This window comes from Stenella coeruleoalba, assembly GCF_951394435.1.
Source record: "Stenella coeruleoalba genome assembly, chromosome: 6".
NCBI lineage: Eukaryota > Metazoa > Chordata > Mammalia > Artiodactyla > Delphinidae > Stenella > Stenella coeruleoalba.
Genome location: NC_137151.1, coordinates 9,290,045 through 9,314,560, shown reverse-complemented (window position 1 = coordinate 9,314,560; position 24,516 = coordinate 9,290,045). Strand labels below are relative to the sequence as shown.

The following is a 24,516-nucleotide window of genomic DNA, read 5'->3' as shown; positions in this document are numbered from 1 at the left end:
TGGCCATTTAGATCCTATATAAGACGTATCAAGTCATATCATATACAGTTGATGGAAGTCTCTTTGGCTTGAGCTGTACTGGGCATTGCAAAGAACAAGGAAATTGCCCTAGAATCTAAAAGGTAGCTCAATTCAACCTTTAGAAACAATGGGAACACTCACCTAATATTCATTAAACATTTACCTTTTAGATTTAGAGAAAAGTTCCTATACTTTAGGAATTTAAGGTCTATCAGGAGAGACCAAAAGGTGAATCCAAGGATTACCATACACAGCGAAAAGTAGGATAGAAATGAATATATGTGCTGAGGTTCCAGGGGACAGAGAGGAAGACTATGTAACTCAGGCTGAGGATATAGTGAGGTTTTCTGGAGGAAGGACCCTGGAATTTAGTCCCAAAGGACAGGCATATCACACATCCACACGTGACTGTGTTGTGTCTTTGTGCCCAAGCTGTTCTTGGCCCAGAAGGACCTACCTGATTCTGCATAGTAAACACCTACTCAGGTTTTAAAACTTAGCTCGAAGGTGATAACCATGATGGTGTCTCTTCTACCTCTGCAGAAAAGATGATAACCTGATAACTAGGTAAAATATTTACATAATTCCATGCTAAAACCAACAAAACATATGTATTCAAACAAGTCTTATTTCTATTTCTATTCCTCCTCCCTTCCCTCCTGCTCCTTCTACATCACCTTTTTTTTTAATGTGGTTATCTTTTGAAAAAAGACAAATTCATACCCCCTTTCCTGGATAAACATCAGCATTTTATTTTTTAAAAAATTTTTTTCACTGTGTAATTCCATTTACATATAACCTTGAAATAACAAATTTATAGAAATGGAGATCAGATTAGTGGCTGTCAAGAGTTAAGGAGGGATGGGGGTGAGGGTGAAGTAGTTGTGAATAGAAGGACAACATGAGGGATCCTGGGGTGATGGAAATATTGTGTATCTTGACTGTGTCCATGTCAATATATCCTGGTTCTGACATTGTTCTGTAGACGTCAAGACGTCTACAAGACGTCACCGTCACCACTGGAAAAGACGTCACCATCACCACTGGAAAAGACTGTCTTTTTTTTTTAACATTTTAATTTATTTATATTTTTATACAACAGGTTCTTATTAGTTATCTATTTTATACATGTTAGTGTATATATGTCAATCCCAATCTCCCAATTCATCCCACCCCCACCCTCCCACCCCCACCCCCACCCTCCCACCCCCACCCCCACATTAGCATTTTATACATACTTTATTCTACTTTGCTTTCCTCTCATAACTATATATTCTGGAGCTCACATTGAAGGATTATGTGCCAACATGCTTCATTCTTTTTAAAAGCTTAACTATATTGTGTGGGTATACCATAGTTTATTCCTCAATTGATGGACATTTGGGATGATTCCCTCTTTTTGCTAGTATAAATGGTGTAAAAGAAATCGTTATGAATGCATTTTGTCTTAGTCAGATCTAGCTCTTATGGCAAAATACCACAGAATGGGTGGCCTAAACAGCAGATATTTATCTCTCACAGTTCCGGAGGTTGGAAAGTCCAAGGTCAAGATGCCGGCCTATTTGGTTTCTCTTGAGAGCTCCCTTCTGGCTTGTGGATGGCCTCCTTCTAGCAGTATCCTGGCATGTCTGGGAAAGAAAACTCCTCTTTCTCTTCCTATTCTTATAAGGGCACGAATCACATTGTGGTGGCTCCACCCTTATGATGTCATACCTCCCCCAAGGGCTTCACTTCCTAATAGCATCTCATTGGGAGGTTAGGGCTTCAGTATATGAATTTCATAGGGATACAAACATTCAGTCTATAAAAAAAAAATTTTGGCCAGTGTTTCTTGAACCAGGTCACTGGAAGTGAGATTTCTAGGTCAAAGTGTAAATCCCATATAATTTTGCTACATAATGCTAAATTTCACACCTAGCATTTGCATGATTTTTATCCCCCTCATCCATACATTAGAGTGTGTTTTCCCCCACAGACTTGCCAATGGAGTATGTTCTCAATCTTTTGGATTATTGCTAATTTGATTCATGAAAAATGGCAGTCCAGTTTTTTTTGTTTTTTTTTTTGGTACACGGGCCTCTCACTGTTGTGGCCTCTCCCGTTGCGGAGCACAGGCTCCAGACATGCAGGCTCAGCGGCCATGGCTCCCAGGCCCAGCCGCTCCGTGGCATGTGGGATCTTCCTAGACCGGGGCACGAACCCGTGTCCCCTGCATCGGCAGGCGGACTCTCAACCACTGCACCACCAGGGAAGCCCTGGCAGTCCAGTTTTGATTAGCATATTTTATTATGAGCAAGGTGAGAAATCTTTTCCTTTGTTTTGTTTTTTTTTAATAAATTTATATACTTTATTTATTTTTGGCTGTGTTGGGCCTTCATGGCTGTGTGCGGGCTTTCTCTAGTTGCGGTGAGCAGGGGCTACTCTTTGTTGTGCGTGGGCTCCTCATTGTGGTGGCTTGTCTTGTTGCAGAGCACGGGCTCTAGGTGCATGGGCTTCAGTAGTTGTGGGACACAGGCTCAGTAGTTGTGGCAAATGGGCTTAGTTGCTTGGCAGTATGTGGGATCTTCCCAGACCAGGGCTTGAACCCGTGTCCCCTGCATTGGCAGGTGGATTCTTAACCACTGTGCCACCTGGGAAGCCCTTTTCCTTTGTTTTAGATTTATTTTAATTTATTTTTCTGTGAACGGTCTGTTCATATCTTCAAAATGTGTTTCAACATATTGTTGCCATTTTCATCTTTATGTTAGTTTTAAAAGTATTTAAGAAATGTTAATGCTTTATGATATAAATCACATTTCCCAGTTTGTAAGTCTGTCTTTTTAATTTGTTTATGGTATCTTTTGCCATCCAGAAAGTGTTTCATTTTTTTAAATATTTTTATTTACATATTATTATTTTTTTAATTTTATTTATTTATTTTTAACATATTTACTGGAGTATAATTGCTTTACAATGGTGTGTTAGTATCTGCTTTATAACAAAGTGAATCAGTTATACATATACATATGTCCCCATATGTCTTCCCTCTTGCATCTCCCTCCCTCTCACCCTCCCTATCCCACCTCTCTAGGTGGTCACAAAGCACCGAGCTGATCTCCCTGTGCTATGCGGCTGCTTCCCACTAGCTATCTATTTTACATTTGGTAGTGTATATATGTCCATGCCACTGTCTCACTTTGTGTCAGCTTACCCTTCCCCCTCCCCGTATCCTCAAGTCCATTCTCTAGTAGGTCTGCATCTTTATTCCTGTCTTGCCCCTACGTTCTTCTGATCATTTTTTCTCTTTCTTTTCTTTTTTTTTTAAATTCCATATATATGTGTTACCATACGGTATTTGTTTTACTCTTTCTGACTTACTTCACTCTGTATGACAGTCTCTAGGTCCATTCACCTCACTACAAATAACTCAGTTTTGTTCCTTTTTATGGCTGAGTAATATTCCATTGTATATATGTGCCACATCTTCCTTATCCATTCATCTACTGATGGAAACTTAGGTTGCTTCCATGTCCTGGCTATTGTAAAAAGAGCTGTAGTGAACATTTTGGTACATGACTCTTTTTGAATTATGGTTTTCTCAGAGTATATGCCCAGTAGTGGGATTGCTGGGTCGTATGGTAGTTCTATTTTTAGTTTTTTAAGGAACCACCATACTGTTCTCCATAGTGGCTGTATCAATTTACATTCCCACCAACAGTACAAGAGGGTTCCCTTTTCTCCACACTCTCTGTAGCATTTATTGTTTGTAGATTTTTTGATGATGGCCATTCTGACTGATGTGAGATGATATCTCATTGTAGTTTTGATTTGCATTTCTCTAATGATTAATGATGTTGAGCATTCTTTCTTGTGTTTGTTGGCAATCTGTATCTCTTCTTGGGAGAAATGTCTCTTTAGGTCTTCTGCCCATTTTTGGATTGGACTGTTTGTTTTTTTGATATTGAGTTGCATGAGCTGCTTGTATGTTTTGGTGATTAATCCTTGGTCAGTTGCTTCATTTGCAAATATCTTCTGTCATTTGAGGGTTGTCTTTTTATCTTGTTTATGGTTTCCTTTGCTGTGCAAAAGCTTTTAATTTTCATTAGGTCCCATTTGTTTATCTTTGTTATTATTTCCATTTCTCTAGGAGGTGGGTCAGAAAAGATATTGCTGTGACTTATGTCATAGAGTGTTCTGCCTATGTTTTCCTCTAAGAGTCTGATGGTGTCTGGCCTTACATTTAGATCTTTGATCCACTTTGAGTTTATTTTTGTGAATGGTGTTAGGGAGTGTTCTAATTTCATTCTTTTACATGTAGCTGTCCAGTTTTCCCAGCACCACTTATTGAAGAGTCTGTCTTTTCTCCATTGTATATTCTTACATCCTTTATCAAAGATAAGGTGACCATATGTGCATGGGTTTATCTCTGGGCTTTCTATCCAGTTCCATTGATCTATATTTCTGTTTTTGTGCCAGTACCATACTGTCTTGATTACTGTAGCTTTGTAGTGTAGTCTGAAGTGAGGGACGCTGATTCCTCCATCTCCGTTTTTCTTTCTCAAGATTGCTTTGGCTATTCGTGGTCTTTTGTGTTTCCATACAAATTGTGAATTTTTTTGTTCTAGTTCTATGAAAAATGCCATTGGTAGTTTGATAGGGATTGCACTGAATCTGTAGGTTGCTTTGCATAGTAGAGTCATTTTCACAATGCTGTTTCTTCCAATCCAAGAACATGGTATATCTCTCCATCTATTTGTATCATCTTTAATTTCTTTCATCAGTGCCTTATAATTTTCTGCATACAGGTTTTTTGTCTCCTTACATAGGTTTATTCCTAGATATTTTATTCTTTTGGTTGCAATGGTAAATGGGAGTGTTTTCTTAATTTCACTTTGAGATTTTTCATCATTAGTGTATAGGAATGCAAGAGATTTCTGTACATTAATTTTGTATCCTGCTACTTTACCAAATTCATTGATTAGCTCTGGTAGTTTTCTGGTAGCATCTTTAGGATTCTCTATGTGTAGTATCATGTCATCTTCAAACAGTGACAGGTTTACTTCTTCTTTTCCAATTTGGATTCCTTTTATTTCTTTTTCTTCTCTGATTGCTGTGGCTAAAACTTCTCAAAGTATGTTGAATAACAGTGGTGAGAGTGGGCAACCTTGTCTTCTTCCTGATCTTAGTGGAAATGCTTTCAGTTTTTCACCATTGAGGATGATGTTGGCTCTGGGTTTGTCATACGTGGCCTTTATTATGTTGAGGAAAGTTCCCTCTATGCCTACTTTCTGCAGGGTTTTTATCATAAATGGGTGTTGAATTTTGTCAAAAGCTTTCTCTGCATCTATTGAGATGATCATATGGTTTTTCTCCTTTAATTTGTTAATATGGTGTGTCACGTTGATTGATTTGCGTATATTGAAGAATCCTTGCATTCCTGCAATAAACCCCACTTGATCATAGTGTATGATCCTTTTAATGTGCTGTTGGATTCTGTTTGCTAGTATTTTGTTGAGGATTTTTGCATCTATGTTCATCAGTGATATTGGCCTGTAGTTTTCTTTCTTCCTGACATCTTTTTCTGGTTTTGGTATCAGAGTGATGGTGGTCTCATAAAATGAGATTGGGAGTGATCTTCCCTCTGCTATATTTTGGAAGAGTTTGAGGAGGATAGGTGTTAGCTCTTCTCTAAATGTTTGATAGAATTCACCTGTGAAGCCATCTGGTCCTGGGCTTTTGTTTGTTGGAAGGTTTTTAATCACAGTTTCAATTTCAGTGCTTGTGATTGGTCTGTTCATATTTCCTATTTCTTCCTGGTTTAGTCTCAGCAGGTTGTACATTTCTAAGAATTTGTCCACTTTATTGGCATATAGTTGCTTGTGATAATCTCTCATGATCCTTTTTATTTCTTCAGTGTCAGTTGTTACTTCTTTTTCATTTCTAATTCTATTGATTTGATTCTTCTCCCTTTTTTTGATAAGTCTTGCTAATGGTTTATCAATTTTGTTTATCTTCTCAATGAAACAGCTCTTAGTTTTATTGATCTTTGCTATCATTTCCTTCATTTCTTTTTCATTTATTTCTGATCTGATCTTTATGATTTCTTTCCTTCTGCTAACTTTGGGGTTTTTTTGTTCTTCTTTCTCTAATTGCTGTAGGTTAAGTTTAGGTTGTTTATCAGAGATATTTCTTGTTTCTTAAGTTAGGCTTGTATAGCTATAAACTTCCCTCTTAGAACTGCTTTTGCTGCGGCCCATAGGTTTTGGGTTCTTTTGTTTTCATTGTCATTTGTTTCTAGGTATATTTTGATTTCCTCTTTGATTTCTTCAGTGATCTCTTGGTTATTAAGTAGTGTGTTGTTTAGCCTCCATGTGTTTATATTTCTTACAGATTTTTTTCCTGTAATTGATATCTAGTCTCATAGCATTGTGGTCAGCAAAGATACTTTATACGATTTTAATTTTCTTAAATTTACCAAGGCTTGATTTGTGACCCAAGATATGATCTATCCTGGAGAATGTTCTATGAGCACTTGAGAAAAATGTGTATTCTGTTGATTTTGGATGGAATGTTCTATAAATATCAATTAACTCCATCTCTGTCCATTGGTGAAAGTGGGGTGTTAAAGTCCCCTGCTATGATTGTGTTTCTGTCGATTTCCCCTTTTATGGCTGTTAGTATTTGCCTTATGTATTGAGGTGCTCCTATGTTGGGTGCATAAATATTTACAATTGTTATATCTTCTTCTTGGATTGATCCCTTGATCATTATGTAGTGTTCTTCTTTGTCTCTTGTAATAGTCTTTGTTTTAAAGTCTGTTTTGTCTGATATGAGAATTGCTACTCCAGCTTTCTTTTGATTTCCATTTGCATGGAATATCTTTTTCCATCCCCTCACTTTCAGTCTGTATGTGTCCCTAGTTCTGAAGTGGGTGTCTTGTAGACAGCATATATACTGGTCTTCTTTTTGTATCCATTCAGCCAGTCTATGTATTTTGGTTGGAGCATTTAATCCATTTGCATTTAAGGTAATTATTGATACGTATGTTCCTATTACCATTTTCTTAATTGTTTTGGGTTTATTATTGTAGGTCTTTTCCTTCTTTTGTGTTTCCTTCCTCGAGAAGTTCCTTTAGCATTTGTTGTAAAGCTGGTTTGGTGGTGCTGAATTCTCTTAGCTTTTGCTTGTCTGTAAAGCTTTTAATTTCTCTGTCAAATCTGAATGAGATCCTTGCTGGGTAGAGTAATTTTGGTTGTAGGTTTTTCTGTTTCATCACTTTAAATATGTCCTGCCCCTCTATTCTGGCTTGCAGAGTTTCTGCTGAATGGTCAGCTGTTAACTTTATGGGGATTCCCTTATGTGTTACTTGTTGTTTTTCCCTTGCTGCTTTTAATATTTGTTCTTTGTATTTAATTTTTGATAGTTTGACTAATATGTGTCTTGGCCTGTTTCTCCTTGGATTTATCCTGTATGGGACTCTCTGTGCTTCCTGGACTTGATTAACTATTTCCTTTCCCATATTAGGGAGGTTTTCAACTATAATCTCTTCAAATATTTTCTCAGTCCCTTTTGTTTTCTCTTCTTCTTCTTGGACCCCTATAATTCGAATATTGGTACGTTTAATGTTGTCCCGGAGGTCTCTGAGAGTGTCCTCAATTATTTTCATTCTTTTTTCTTTATTCTGCTCTGCAGTAGTTATTTCCACTATTTTATCTTCCAGGTCACTTATCCGTTCTTCTGCCTCAGTTATTCTGCCATTGATCCCTTCTAGAGAATTTTTAATTTATTGTGTTGTTCATCACTGTTTGTTTGCTCTTTAATTCTTCTAGGTCCTTGTTAAACATTTCTTGTATTTTATCCATTCTATTTCCAAGATTTTGGATCATCTTTATTATCATTATTTTGAATTCTTTTTCAGGTTGACTGCCTATTTCCTCTTCATTTCTTAGGTCTGGTGGGTTTTGCCTTGCTCCTTCATCTGCTGTGTGTTTCTCTGTCTTCTCATTCTGCTTAACTTACTGTGTTTGGGATCTCCTTTTCGCAGGCTGCACGTTCGTAGTTTCCGTTGTTTTTGGTGTCTGTCCCCAGTGGCTAAGCTTGTTTCTGTGGGTTGTGTATGCTTCCTGGTGGATGGGACTAATGCCTGTGTTCTGGTGGATGAGGCTGGATCTTGTCTTTTTGGTGTGCAGGTCCACGTCCGGTGGTGTGTTTTGGAGTATCTGTGGCCTTATTATGATTTTAGGCAGCCCCTGAGCTAATGGATGGGGTTGTGTTCCTGTCTTGTTAGTTGTTTGGCATTGGGTGTCTTGCACTGTAGGTTGCTGGTCATTGAGTGGAGCTGGGTTTGGCGTTGCGATGGAGATCTCTGCGAGATTTTCACTGTTTGATATTACATGGACCTGGTTGGTCTCTTGTGGACCAGTGTCCTGAACTTGGCTCTCCCACCTCAGTGGCACATCCCTGATGCCTGGCTGTAGCACCAAGAGCCTATCCTCCACATGGCTCGGTATAAAAGGGAGAAAAAAAAGAAAGAAAGAAAGAAAGAAAGAAGATAAAATAAAGTAAAATAAAATAACGTTATTAAAATAAAAATAATTATTAAGAAAAAAATATTTTTTAAGTAATAAAAAATAATAAATAGACAGAGAGAACCTCAGGACAAATGGTAAAAGCAAAGCTATACAGACAAAAATCACACACAGAAGCATACACATACACACTCACAAAAAGTTAAAAAGGGGAAAAAATATATATACCGTTGCTCCCAAAGTCCACTTCCTCAATTTGGGATGATTGGTTGTCTATTCATGTATTCCACAGATGCAGGGTACAGCAAGTTGATTGTGGAGATTTAATCCGCTGCTTCTGAGGCTGCTGGGAGAGATTTCCCTTTCTCTTCTTTGTTCTCACAGCTCCCAGGGGCTCAGCTTTGGATTTGGCCCTGCCTCTGCGTGTAGGTCGCTGGAGGGCGTCTGTTCTTCGCTCAGACAGGACGGGGTTAAAGGAGAAGCTGGGTCGGGTGCTCTGGCTCATTCAGGCGGGGGGAGGGAGGGGTACGGAGTGCGGGGCAAGCCTGCGGCAGAGGCCAGTGTGATATTGCACCAGCCTGAGGCACGCTGTGCGTTCTCCCAGGGAAGTTGTCCTTGGATCACGTGACCCTGGCAGTGGCGGGCTGCACAGGCTCCCGGGAGCGGCAGTGTGGATAGTGACCTGTGCTTGCACACAGGCTTTTTGGTGGTGTCAGCAGCAGCCTTAGCATCTCATGCCAGTCTCTGGGGTCCGCGCTGATAGCCGCGGCTCGTGCCCGTCTCTGGAGCTCCTTTAAGCAGCGCTCTTAATCCCTTCTCCTGGCGCACCAGGAAACAAAGAGGGAAGAAAAAGTCTCTTGCCTCTTCGGCAGCTCCAGACCTTTTCCCGGACTCCCTCCTGGCTAGCCGTGGTGCACTAGCCCCTTCAGGCTGTGTTCACACCGCCAACCCCAGTCCTCTCCCTGGGATCTGACCGAAGCCCGAGCCTCAGCTCGCAGCCCCGCCCGCCCCAGTAGGTGAGCAGACGAGCCTCTCGGGCTGGTGAGTGCCGGTAGGCACCGATCCTCTGTGCGGGAATCTCTCCGCTTTGCCCTCCGCACCCCTGTTGCTGCGCTCTCCTCCGTGCCTCCAAAGCTTCCCCCTCTGCCACCCGCAATCTCCACCTGCAAAGGGGCTTCCTAGTGTGTGGAAACCTTTCCTCCTTTATGGCTCCCTCCCACTGGTGCAGGTCCCGTCCCTATTCTTTTTTCTCTGTTTATTCTTTTTTCTTTTACCCTACCCAGGTACGTGGGGAGTTTCTTGCCTTTTGGGAGGTCTGAGGTCTTCTGCCAGCGTTCAGTAGGTATTCTGTAGGAACAGTTCCACCTGTAGTTGTGTTTCTGATATATTTATGGGGAGGAAGGTGATCTCCATGTCTTACTCTTCCGCTATTTTGAAACTCTCCTTTATTTATTTTTTAATATAAGTAAGTTCATCTGTATTTTCTTTTATTGCTTCTGGATTTTGAATCATTGTTAGTTAAGTTTTTGCTACTTCCAGGTTATAAAGAAATTCTTTCTTATTTCAAATATGTACATATTTGACTTTTTGGTATTTAAATCCCTTGTTTGGAATTTGGTCCTGATCTGCGGTATGAGGTGTGGATCTGATTTTATCTTTTACTATGTGGCTTCCCAGTTATCCCAGCACCAATTATTAAAAAGTCACTTTTTTCCCTATTGATTTGAGCTGCTTCCTTTATCATATACTGAATTTCCCTGTGCACCTGGATGTCTTGGATTTTCTGTTCTGGCCATTGTTCTCTTGATCCATGCATCCATTTATCCATCCATCTATCCACATTGGATATAGATCCATTAAAGCTGGCCTCACCAGCTCTGCTTTTTCAGTGTTTTCCTTGCTCAGTTGACTAGCTTGTTCGTTCTTCCAAATGAGCTTTATAATCAATTTGTGTAGCACAAACAAACAAAACAAGCAGACAAACTCAACACCTAATGGTCTCTTGGTTAACACTGTGTTAAATATATACATTAACTATGGGAGAAATGTTATCTTAAGAAGATGTTCAGGTTTATTTGTGTGTTTAGGCATATGTTATAGTTTTCTTATTTTGCTGTTGAATGTTTCACATAAAATTTACACTTGGGGATATTCCTTCCTTTCTCCCTTTCTGCCTGCCTTCCTTCCTTCTTCCCTTCCCTTCTTCTTTTGTTTCTTCTTCCTGTCTTCCTTCATTCTTTCTTTCTTCTTTCCCTTTGATATTGTAAAGGAGAGTTCACTATCAATATTTTCTAACTAATTTTGCCTGTAATAGAGGAAAGCTATTGATTTCCATATGTTAATCTTATAGCTTACAACTTTTGTTTTTAGTTATTTTACACTGATTATTTTAGTATTTTAAATATCTGATTATCCATGAAAAGAGTATAACTTCTTCCTTTCTAATTTGTATGCCACCCATTGTTTTTTCTCTTCTAATTTCGATGACTGAAACTCTAACACAATATGAAATATTAGTAGAGATCATGAAGATGCTTGTTTTTGTTCTTTTTCTGACCTGAGTGGGAAATTCTAGTGTTTTCACGTTAGTTGTCTTTTAAATGAGTGGAGAGATCATATCATTTTTCTCCTTAGCCCTATTATGATGACTATATATAGAGTATATTTTCTAATATTGAACCATGCCTGCATTTTTGGATTAAGCCCCCCAAATGATCATAATTTCCTTTCTAAATATGCTATCAGGTACTGTTTGCCAATATTTTTGTAATTTTAAAATTTGTATTCGTAAGTGAAGCTGTAATTTTTCTTTTTGTGTGGTCTGTCAGGTTTGGGGATCACCTTTATACTTACTTCATATAACACATTTGGAAGATTTTTGGAGAAGGATAAGTAGCATTAAGGATTATCTGCTCTTTAAAGAATTATCTAAGGAAAAAAATTGGATCCTGCTGTATTTTTTTCTTATGGAGTCTTTAAATATCTTTTCTCTTTCTTTTATAGGAATTGGTCTTTTAAAATTTTTTATCTGTATTGGGATTAATTTTGATGAGTTTAAGAGCCTGAATTACTTGAGATCAGAACCATGTCTCTTTTGTTTACTTTTCTCAGAGGCTAGAGTTAACTGAAAAATCAGTAGTCTTACAATATGTGTGTATAGAGTACTTGTTATATAGTGTGTTAGGCATGTAGTAGAGAAAGAACAATTTAATCAACAAGTAGCATGCTTGTACTTCCTGGAAGTGTTGATGAATTGAACATATGAATTTACTTTCACTTCCTCCTAACACTTCACATAAACAATAGTAATTGATTTTTTTTTAATGGTCCTGTCAGTCAGCAGCTGATCCACCTTGCCCCTTACTACTTCCCAACCTTCAACTTTAATAATGAGGTGATCATGTAAGGTGCACCTGGCCAGGAGTTAGGGAAGCTAAAGGAGGCGATAGCCCATCTGGAATACCAGCTGGCTTGACTGCCCCACATTTGCAACTGAAGTCAGAAGATAAGCAGCAATGTGTGTCATCTGCAACAGCATCTCATGCCCTGCCTCGACCTCACAGGCGTAAAATGAATGCGTGTGGTGTCACTTCCACCTTCCAAATCTCATGTAACATATCCCTCTAAATCACAGACTCTAGCAAGACCAAGGGAGAAGCCCTGCAGACATTAACATGAGGGTTTCCCACAGAGTTGTCCAGCCACTTAACCCTACAATAAAGCCTATGGAGGGCAAACCACAAACGTTTGCTTAGTGCTGACACTTAGTGCTGACCACTGTTAAATACGAGAGGACCACACAAGATTACCTGACATCCCAGAAAAGAGTCTAACATGCCAGATAAAACAGAGACCAAAATAATCACAAAACAAGTGAGCCAATTAAGCATGTGAGCACATAAACACACACACACCCCTACCTTGGAGGAAATAATGTACACAGAAAGAAGAAAATTTTCTAAAAAACTATATTACAATTAATATTTTCAGAGATTTTAGAGATATATTTCATCAATGAATCAAGAATTGCATGCTGTTAAAAAGAGAGTATTCAGAGGTGGTGGGGGGTGAGGAAAGCCTCCAGGGGATTTAAACCTGGGAATGCCCCAAATGTCCTACAATGGCTTGACTGTTAAACATGCCGCCAGTGAAACAGCCAAAACCTGGGAGTGACCCAAATGTCCTATGATGGGTTAACTGCTAAACAAACTGTGGTATATCCATACCATGGGATGCCACTCAGCAATTAAACAGAAATAAACTATTGGTGCATGAAACAACTCAAGTGGATTTCGAGGGAATTATGCTGTGGGAAGAAGCTAGTTTCAAGAGGGAATGTCCAGCATGATGGTAGGGAGATGGCCAGAGGAGACAGCTATGTGCCAGGTTGGATGCATACCAGTCCAGATTGCCACAGGTCAGAAAGATCCAGAAGATAATTTTTCAAAGAAGTTGAAATCCATAGAATACCTGAAATGTCCAAATATTTAAAAAATAATAATAATTATTTCTAATAATATATGTTTTCAAACATACACAAAAAGATAGAATAGTATAATTGTCCCCAATGTACCCTCCCCTATTTCAGCATTTATCAGTAGGCTACCATTTTTGTTTCCACTATGCCCCTCTTTGTTTCCGATGAAGTATTTTAACAAACAGATTGTGGACATAATCATTTTACTACAAATCCCTAAGTATGTATCTCTGACAAAGATGAACGTTTTATCTTTTAGAACATAACCACACTACCATTATCATAGACAAGCAAAATTTTAAAAATATTTAAAGATACCAAATCTGATTTTAATTTTTCTGGTTCTCTTAATTTTGTGTTTGCTTTGTTGGAATCAGGATCTTGACAAGGTCCATACACAGTGTTTGACTGATATGTTTCCTGCATTTCTATCCCCCTTTTTGCCATTTATTTGTTGAAGAGACTGAGTCAGATGTTCCCAGAATCTGAATTTAACTGATTGTGTTTTTATAATGTTGAGTGTGTTTCTTTACCTCTTACTGTGAGTTAGTGTTTAAATCTCAGGGCTTGATTAGATTCAACTTCAAATTTTTGGCAAGAATGTATCTTAGGTGGTGCTGTGTATTTCTTATTACCTCATGTTGCAGGCATCTTGATAATCACTTTTGGGTGTGTTGAGATTGATTGGTGAGTTTGGGTATTGTTAATTTAATCCATCCACTAAAAAAGGACCCCCTCAACTTTTCATCTAATGATTTAGCAATCCTTCATAATTATTTTCTAATTCTTTATTTCATTGGTCTTTATTTCATTCTGCTGAGGGCAGAATCATGAAATGATTGTTGTCTTAAGTCAGTTCTGGAGTGGTCTGTAACGTGGCAATGCATAACTGATAACGCAGGTACTAGAGATGAAACAAGATTACCAAATAGTGGTTATTGTTGAAGCTAGTTGTGATATCAGGTTTATTTTATTACTCTCTGTGCTCTTTGCATGTATTTGGATTTTTTGTGATAAAAAGTTAAGAAGAAAATACTGAATTTAAATATCACTTGAAATAATTTGTAGTTAAATTCATTTAGTTTCCTTTCCATATTTATGAATTGCACCTTTTCTTCTAGTATATTTAATTTTGATTTTTTGTTTTTAAAAATATTTATATTGATTCAAAGTTAAAAATATGGCATATTCAGAAAGGCCTAGTTTCTGTCTCTGTCCCCTTTCTCCCATTCTTTCTCTCTTCATAGGTATCCATTTAAATTAATTTTCACCTGAATATTTTGGAAGGCATTTTAGAGAGTTGTTAGTGAATTTATAGTTAAATTTGTGATATATACCTAGAAAATAAGGCAAATGAGAAGAAGAGTAAGACAGTTATTAATTTCTAGAAAAATGAAATTGTGTTCAGGAAAGGAAACAACCACATTCGTGAATAGCATGCTTTCTGTTGTATTAGCGTAAACAGTAATGATTGATCTAACTAACATTGTGATCCTATTATATTGGCAGTATGTAGAAACCGAAAGTTCTTTGTATGTGAGGAGAGGTGATGAAAAAAGCTAAATTCTCATCTTTCCTATTGGTAAGTGAATAGATGACCTATAAATATGGAAAATCAAGAAGTAGCAGTATAGACATACAATTTAGAGATACAATAGTCAATACCAAAAGAATAAGCTAAGAAATAAACGTCATCATCTCTGCACAGAAGGGAGGTAAGGCCTATTGGTGTTTCTTAACAAGTCTTGTGATTCATGAAAAAAAATTAAGTAAGCAAAACATTGACAAAAAGTAAGAGGTGACATAGCATGAAACAATTTAACATTAATGATAATAATAGTTTATATTTATCAAGCACTTCCTATGTGCCAAGTACTATGCTAAGTGTTGAACGTGGATTATCTCTGAATCCTTACTTCAGTTGTATTAGATAGACTCTTTTTTTTATGCCTATAACTGCATGAGAGAATTAATGCTTTGAGAGTATATTAGCTCTTTACTGCTGCATGATGAATTACAGCAAAAGTTATCCTCTGGAAACAACAGACATTATTACTTCATAGTTTCTGTGGGTCCTTGAGCAACTTGGCTGGGTAGTTCTGGCCCAGTCCTTTGGGGCTGCCTTCAAGGTGTCAGCCAGGGCTACTGTCACTTCAGTTAAAACTCTGGAGAGAAGCTTCCAGGCTCATGCTGTGGACCTCTTCAAAGGGTTACCTCAGGACCTAGCAGTCAGTTTCTCCGAAAGCAGGTGCTCCAGAAGAACCCGAGTTGGAAGCCATGTGTCTTTTTACAACCTGGTCTTGACAATGACATCATCTTCTGTCAGAAGCATGTCAGTAAGTCTAGACCACACTCAAGGGGAGGGCATGAATGCCAAGAGGTGCTGATGAGTTATCTTAGAGGTTGCCAGGTGTGTTATCAGATTGTGACACACACCTTGGTGTGTCATCAGGTTTAGGTCAGGTTTAAGCTATATGTTATGCTCAATATGCAGGGTGCAAACTGACACTCCCATGGACCCACAGCTTCAGAAACAATGTATGACTGCAAGGGAGAATTACATGAGTACAAGGATCACCTTGAATTCACTCTAATTTATACAAAGTCAAAGCCTCTCAAGCTTTAGAACTTTATTTGTAATGAATTATTTGAAGCGCCCCTCACACTTGATCATGTCAAACTACAGCTTCGTATTCCTGGGCTGGGACATTAGTCACAGGGGCATGGTAGTTAAGGTGAGGAGTTAGTGCTCTATCTTTAAAACTGTTAGGAGCCACTGAAGTGTTTTCAACACAGGAGGATGACATAATATTGGACGCGTACCTGCTGCTCTGAGCTACATTATTTTGTCTCAAGCATCAGACAACATTCTACTTTCTCATCTGTGAAGCAGCAGATCCTCCTTTCCACCCTACCAAATTCATTCATGTGGGTGTAATGAGATTTATAAATTTCTTTTACCTTCAGACTGTTCAAAGTATCCCATCTCAGGACAGCTGTGTCTGCCTCTCTCTGAGCACATAAAGATCTTTATGGCTGTAACCAGGCTACGAGCTTTCTAAGGCACAGACTCATTGCCACATCCTTGGTCTGTTGTTAGGTGCCCACCACACTGTTGACACATATGAGGAACTCAGTAAATGCTTGTTAAGTCAAAATGGACTAAACCTGATTGGACACCTACTATATGTTAGTTATTGTGCTGAGTTCTGGGTATATAGAAATAAGACCGTGTCATTTTACTTTATAAATGAAAAGTCATGACTGTATATTCAGTTTTACATTCACTAATCAAACATTTTGTTATTGAGGTATAGTTAATGTACAATGTTGTGTTAGTTTCAAGTGTACAAAAAAGGGATTCAGATATACATATATATATATATATAATTTTTCAGATTTTTTTCCCTTATAGATTATTACAAAATATTGAGTATAGTTCCCTGTGCTCTCCAGTAGGTCCTTGTTGGTTATCTATTTTATATTTAGGAGTGTGTACATATTAATCCCAAACTCCTAATTCATCTCTCCACCTCACCCTTTCCTCTTTGGTAAACATAAATTTGTTTTCTCTGTCTGTGAGTCTGTTTCTGTTTTGCAAATAAGTTCATTTGTGCATTTTTTTAGGTTCCATATATAAGTGATATCATATGATATTTGTCTTTCTCTATCTGACTTACTTTGCCTAGTATGATAATCTCTAGGTCCATCCATGGTGCTGCAAATGGCATTATTTCATTCTTTTTAATGGCTGAGTAATATTCCATTGTGTGTATATGTATATATATATATATATATATATATATATATAACATTTTCTTTATCCATTCCTCTGTTGATGGACATTTATGTTGCTTCCATGACCTGGCTATTGTAAGCAGCACTGCAATGAACATTGGGGTGCATGTATCTTTTTGAATTAGAGTTTTCTCCAGATATATGCCCAGGAGTGGGATTGCTGGATCATATGGTAGCTCTATTTTTAGTTTTTTAAGGCACCTCCATACTGTTCATCTTAGTGACTGCGCCAATTTACATTCCCACCAACAGTTTAATAAGAGGGTTCCTTTTTCTCCACTCCCTCTCCAGCATTTATTATTTGTACATTTTTAACTTTTGATCTCCCACTGTGAGTGTGGCATTCTGCTAGATGCTGGAACACAGCCTCAAACTACACACTGCCACCACTCTTAAAGATTCTGTAACTATTGCAGGAGACAGAACAGTGTATGATGCCCTAGCTTCACAGCTGTGCAAGTGTAGGGGAAGGACAGACACATCAGCATAGGGAAGGGCTGTTTAAGAGGGAAGGGGAGACATTTTGGAGGATGTAAACTCGGAGTTGTTTAGAAGAATGAACATTAGGATGAATGGAGGATGCAAGCCCATCAAACATTGGGGCACTAATTTGTTAAGGCTTGGGGAGAAAGTTGAGGTTATAGGAGAAAGGAAAGAAATCACAATTGAAAGTAAATATAATAGGTAGGAGTTACTGATCCTCCAAAGGGATATGCAGAGCCAAGCCAAGTTTCTTCTCTGCTGCATTTGTGTCTTTCCAGCCCTCTATGAGCAATCCTGCGAGGTGTACAGGCACCACGGCAACACAGCTGGTTTCTTCTACATCGACTCAGATGGCAGTGGGACGCTGGGACCTTTCCAAGTGTACTGCAACATCACAGGTAAGGGTGCAGAATTCCTACTCACGCTTCATGTCACTACGTGATGCAAAGGGAAATCCACTGGAAGGGGACACTTGTATAAATAAAAATTTAAAGGACCAACTTCAGAGGGGAAATGATATTTAGGTAAATAATAGGATTTAGCAGCTAGGTTATTTTCATGAGAGAAGAAAACCTGTTAATGGTCTTGACAAGGTTCCACTGAACCAAGAATTAAATATCAAGCATTTTCTGCAGGGCTGAACAAGGTCATGTCTCTCTTAAAATGCAAAAACAGAAAGAGAAGGAAAATAACCCAACAGACAAAAAAACAAAAGTTAAAATCAATAGAAAGCCCTGATTCAGGAAGTGGGAAAGCTTGATTCAGGTCTGGCTCTGAGGACCGTGTGACTCCGAGGGTCACTGTGAGCTTCAATTCTGCATCAGTGAAATGGAAATAGTAGTTCCTGCTTCTTAGAGTTGTGAGGATGAAACAAAATCATCTGTATTGCTGTAACTAGCCAGGGTAGTTATCCCGCAGATGCCTAACCAAAACACTGAGCTATTTCTATTTTCCCTGGCAATCTCATAATATCTTGCCACTTTTTTCTAAAGTGCCTACGGACGTATTAAGAGCCAATTATTACATGGGTTTAGAAGCAGCATGTGATCACTAATTTATTCTTAAAAAAATAATTCCATACCCCAAACCTGATGTAATATTTATTTAAAAATATAGCAATGCAAGCACTCTCTCTGTTTAGAATGTCAGTTGGCACATACACATTTTTTGTTTGTTTGTTTTGAGCACTGGCCTTCGGAGACACCAGCAGAATCATGTAATGAAGAAGAAAAGTAGGAACCTATTAAGGCTCTGAGTCCTCAGGCCCCAGACTTCACTGCAACAGGGTGACCATATCTGTGGAGGTCTGTCTATAGTCAGACACTGTCCTGGCCACACAGGATATGCAGAGAAATAAGGCATAGTCATTGTCATTCATGAGGCAGTAAAATCAGGGAAAATAGCATGCAGTATCACAGGTAGAAATGCAAGCAAGCCATTGCCAAAATGGTGATTGAGGACATTTAGCAGTAATTTGCCCATCTGAATACAAAAGGCCCCAGGTTTTCTGCAGAAAATGGTAGTTACATGGAATTGGATGCCATTTCATCTCATTTCCATCATACTTCATCTCTTCAAGATGTATGCTAGCTGCTTCTCAATAGCCCTATAACATAATTAGAAATCGCGTTACTGTTTTCTTTTCACGGTTGTACCAGCCTATAATGTTCAACAACCTGGTCAAGAAGTAGGCTTCTCCGTGGATCTTGGTTATTTTCAAAATTAATTAACATATGGCTCTCTGGGGAATCATGCTAAAAATAGACTTTGCAGACCCAGAAATTCTAAATTCAGTGAATGTACTTCTATTGAGCTTTCCAAATGATTCTGATGCAGTTTGTCCCCAGTCCACAATTTACAAAAGAAGGAGGAAGTGTTTTGCTTGCAGAACAAGGCAAAGGAGATCAGTGCCTGCTGAGTGATGGGTGTGACAAATAATAAGAGGATTTGTGGTAATGGCATCAATGACTCAGCTCCTACCGTCTTTGGGAACTGAACTGAGAGTTTACAAATATCATCTCTTTAATTCTTGGCAACAAAAATATGAGGCGGATATTTTTAACTCTATCTTACATAGAAGGAAAGAGCACATGAGAATTTCATGACTTGCTTGAGATAATAAATCCTGGGACTAATAGTCAAGACTCAGGAAGCAAACAAGACCTTCTGGTGCAGCAATAATCTATATCACTAAAACATTAATTGGATACTTTGTATTGCTTATGTTTTGCTTGAAGCCATGCTTTTATTTTTGTTATAAAAATAATCAATGCTAATTATGGAAACTTTAAGGAAAAGAAGAAAAGTCTGAAGAAATGTTAAAGTCACCTACAAACCGCAATCCAGGGATTGCTATTGATATTTGATTGTTAGAATTTCCTTGGGACTTTTTGCTATGAATGCATATGTGTGTTTTTCTATGAATGTATAGGTTCTTAAATGTATATTTTTACACCATGCATTTAAGACACAAGCATAGACATTCTATTTTCATTAAAATATATAGTTTGAAATTAAAATACGTACATTAAGTATAGCTTGACAAATTTAACTCTCCAAAATAATGTAAGTAGAATGACACTGATTCATAGATGTCATTTACATGAAATGCTCTGCCTCTCTTTGGAAAGACTTCTCTCGGGATTTATGTTTGATATTTTGTCCAGGAATGGCTAAAGATGAATGTTTATGTATATTAAATGTTGTCGTTTTGCTGATGTGATGCTGAAGGCATCAGGACCTCTGAGTTATGTCCCAAAATTGATAGGGTGCGTTGTGCACGATTGGGGATTTCTTTGAAATATGCTTTTCTGGTCACATGCAATTGCAAACTATATAGGTGTTTGGTTTTGTTTTTGTTTTCTTAAAATACCTGTACAAGTAAAAGCCAACTTCCGTGTAGGCGAATTACATCCATATTTAACTGACAAACATTTTTAATGCCTAAATATAACGATAATGAAATACATAATTTTTTATTTGTCAGTATTAACTGTTCTTAAATTGAGTGACTTACGACACTAGGAAAAGTGTGACAAAGTGGTCCAGGGAAGAGAGGAAGGGGGAGGGAGAGGAGGAGGGAGGGAGGAGAAGGGGGAACGGAAGGAGGGAGGAAATGGCCAGAGAAGACTTGCTGTGTGTTTAACTCCGGTTTCTAAGAGCACAAAGCCACTGGTCTCTGCACTTTACAGAGGTATTCCTGGGGCATAACACAGAGAGTGTAAACCAAGCTGGGACGCAGGGAACCTGGGCTCTCTCTCTTACTGCTCTTTGTGCCAGTCGGCTGGGTGCTCCCAGCCTGGCTGTGCATCTCAAAAATAAGGATCTGGAGCTAAGTGGGCCCTCAGGCCTCCCTCATTTAGAACTCCCTGCGAGATCATTTGAGGTTCCAAAGAAAAGGAGAAGTTTCCCCTAAGTCTGCAGATACTTGCAAATGGATGTCATCAGGGTAAAGGGTGGGTTTTAGTTGTGGAAAACTGTAAATCTGAATCCCAGCTGCCTCGCATCTCTCTTTACCCTGGGGGTAGTTCCTCATTTCTATAGGTGAGGTGGCACCTTGCCCCTCCCGGGAGATTTAAGTCTGTGCATCTTATCTGCCACGGGGTGATCCTGGGGAGATGAGGGCCACGAGTGCTCAGCGAGCAGCTGCCCTCTTTGGTGTAAGGCAGTGTGATCTCTGCATGGGGACAGTAGGACAAATTATAGGAGTAACTTAGGGGGTGATTAGGCTTATTGGTAAAGTGGACTGAATCTAGGCTTCTACAGGTTTCGACAGGGTGCCATAACCCGGGCTGCATTCTGACACTAGGCTGTAGGAGAGAAGGATGAGAAAGATAGAGTTAAGTTTCTTCAGGAATACACACTTGGCCTACTTTTAACCTATCTCTAAATGATGTACAGTTCATTTCAGCTCAGTGTAAATTTGCACATTTCAGGCACTGCACAAACTGCAAAGGGTACACAGTCGTGTCTGTCTTAGTCTCTTTGGGTTGGTCTAGCAACGTTCCGCAAATTGAGTGGCTTCCAAAACCCCAGGAGTATGTTGTCTCACAGTTCTCGAGGGTAGAAGACCAAAATCAAGGTGCCAGAGGGGCCACAACCCCTCTGAAACCTGTAGGGGAGTCTCCTTCCTGGCCTCTCCCTAGCGTCTGGCAGTTTGCTTGACCCGTGGGTGCTCCTGGGCTCCTAGAAGCAGCCCCTCGATCTCTGCATCCCTGGGACTGTCTCCCTGCTTCTGTGTGATTACATCATAGTGACATTTCCCCCTCACATGTCTGTGTGTCTGTTTCCTCTTTTCTTATAAGGACACCAGTCATGTTGGCTTAGGGCCCAACCTAATGGAGTATGACATTATCTTAATTTGATTACATGTGTGAAGAATCTATTTCCCATTAAGGCCTTGCACATTCACAGGTACAGAGTGTTAGGTCTTTAAGCGATCATTTTGGGGGACACAGTTCAACACATAACAGTATTATTTCAGTCTCCTCCACAGGCTAATCATGGAAAAGACACAGCAACAATTAAATTATCTTGACAAGGATAGCACATGTGTAGTGTGTGTTGAGAGCCCACAAGAGGGGCACCTAAACCAGCCACTCGTGGAAGAGCTATCAGGCAGGCAGGAAACGTTGCTAAGAGCTGGATGGAGGGTAGGAACTGGCCAGAAGAAGACACAAAGGAAGGCATTCCCAGGAAGAGCAAATGAATGTCAGGAACAAGGTTCCAGAGTCCCTTGATCCTGCACGTTTGTGGGGACCACCCAACTCACAAGGATGAGTTGCTAGTTTAGAACACTGAAAAATGCATGTACATGAATGACTAGAAAATAAAAGGATCACAGTGACTTGATTAGGGACAAGCAGAAGTTTCTGAAGATCCATAATCTGAACTATAGTTTCCCAGCAAGGAAATTGGCTATCTTAATTCCAGGGAAAAGAAGATTTTTTTTCAATTTAATTTAATTTTTACTTTTTATTGGAATGCAATTATTTACAATGTTGTGTTAATTTCAGGTGTACAACAAAGTGATAAATATACATATATCCATTCTTTTTCAGAATCTTTTCCCATACAGGTTATTACAGAATGAGTAGAGTTCCCTGTGCTATACAGTAGGACCTCGTTGGTTCTCTATTTTATATATAGTAGTGTGTATACGTTAATCCCAAACTCCAGTTTTTATCAGATCATTCTTGAGCATGCCAGACTATTTAGCTGACCCTGAGGGAAAGATGAGCAACTTTCTGAGTACCAACAACAAGCCACCATCCTCAGGTTATACACGGTCTTTAGCACTGTTCCCCTCTCTGGAGGACCGGATCTGGCTTACATTAGGGACTGTTTACAAAGGGATGAATGTACAAGAAGAAATTATGGGAATATACTGTACTATAGAGATAGTAACAAAGGAGATGTTCCCACCATCAGGCCCATGGAGGTGAGGGGAGGGCATTTCGCCAGAGCAAGAAGGAGGGCAGGATGTGAAGAAGCCGTGCCTTGAGGCAGCTCTGATGTGTTTGGGAACAGCCATCAAGGAGCTTGGGGAGTAACCTCAGTCTCTCCTCACCCCCTCCAGTCTCCTTCCTAGGTTTCCATCGAGCAAATTCCACTAGAATTCAGAAGGCAAGGGCACTTATTGGTGTAATGCCTTTAGTCAGCCTTCCTGGGCACAGAGAAGGCTGTAGAAGGATGGAAAGTACATCTAGTGGGGCAAATGGAAAATATATTGTCTATAAAGAACTGTCCAAAGAAGCCTGGGGGAAAAAATGATTTGAATTCATCAAGGATCAAGGATGGTGGTGAGGTGGGCGTGGTGAGTGAAATCCACAAACCATGCAAATATATGAAGCATGGATTTGTCCATTAGATTCCCACCTGAAGCAGAAAGGACTGCCGTTTGCAGGTTCAGTCAAAGCGAGGTTAAGATGAATGCAAAAAACATACATGAAGGAGAGACTTTGAGAGCTAACTTACTCTAAAAGTTGATAAGCCACTCAAGTGATGAATAATTAAGGGGAGGACTTCCCTGGTGGCACAGTGGTTGAGAGTCCACCTGCCGATGCAGGGGACGCAGGTTTGTGCCCCAGTCCGGGAAGATCCCACATGCCACGGAGCGGCTGGGTCTGTGAGCCATGGCTGCTGAGCCTGTGCATCCAGAGCCTGTGCTCCGCAACAGGAGAGGCCACAACAGTGAGAGGCCAGCATATCGAAAAAAATAAATAAATAAAAATAATTAAGGGGCAAGTGGACAACTAAGGGAAACCGTGACATATGCCAGAATGTAATGTTTTGTTCAAACGGCATCTGGGTTCCATGCCACTACCTGGTGGTAAAAGTCCCCTTAACCTGAATGTGGACAGTTTCAGCCAATGACGTAAAGATTGTGATCATCCTTGGCTACACCGGTCTAGTTGGGCAAGTAAGGAGGGATGCATTTGAGACAACAAGGAATCTAGTAGGACTCAGAATTGTATTGCTGGATGAAAATGAATGTAAGGTAGACTCACAGGATAGGTTAGATGCCATCTGGAAGTGAGGAAGTGCTGGTCACGGGGATCAATGCAAAGGGAAAGAGAGGAGTGGAGAAAGAGCAGGGTGCAGGAAGGAGCTGGAATTAGCGAACATCTGAGGTACCTGTACAGGAAGTGGGTGTTGATGATAAACGAGAATGTGGTAGGTATATCCTCAACTTGGCTGAGTTATGATGTCCAGATATTTGGTCAGACATTATCATTAATGCTTCTGTGCAGGGTTTTTTTAGATGAGATGAACACTTAAATCAGTGGACTTTGAGTAAAGCAGAATACCCTCCAAAATGTAGGTGGGCCTCGTTCAATCAGTTGAAGGTCTTAACAGAACAAAAACTGACCTCCCCCAAGCAAGAAGAAAGTCAGCCAGCAGACTGTCTTCTGTCTTTGGGATTGAACTGCAGCTGTTTGCTAGGTCTCCAGCCTCCTGGTCTACCCTGCAGATTTTGGACTTACCAAGCCTCTACAGTCTTGTGAGCCAATTATACACTGGAAAAAAAATATATATGGTTTTTATATCCTGTTGGTTATGTTTCTCTGGAGAACCTTGACTCATGCACTTGGTACCTACAGGTTGGGTGTGCTCTCCTCTCATTTTCTGAATACTTCTACCATGACACTGATCACACTGCATTATAACCACTGATGTTTACTTCTGTGTTCCATGGGACTGTGAGGTCCTGGATGGAAAATGAGAGAC

The 24,516-nt window shown here is 39.4% G+C and overlaps 1 protein-coding gene across 5 annotated transcripts in view; it reads left to right on the top strand.

The window, feature by feature from the left end:
• CNTNAP5 (contactin associated protein family member 5) overlaps positions 1-24,516 on the top strand; it is a 505,995-nt gene that overhangs the window by 208,347 nt on the left and 273,132 nt on the right. For all 5 annotated transcript variants that reach the window (XM_079923775.1, XM_079923772.1, XM_079923774.1 and 2 more), the window contains one exon: positions 17,565-17,684. In XM_079923775.1, coding sequence (XP_079779901.1) covers positions 17,565-17,684 — 120 coding nt within the window. The remainder of the gene's footprint in view (positions 1-17,564; positions 17,685-24,516) is intronic.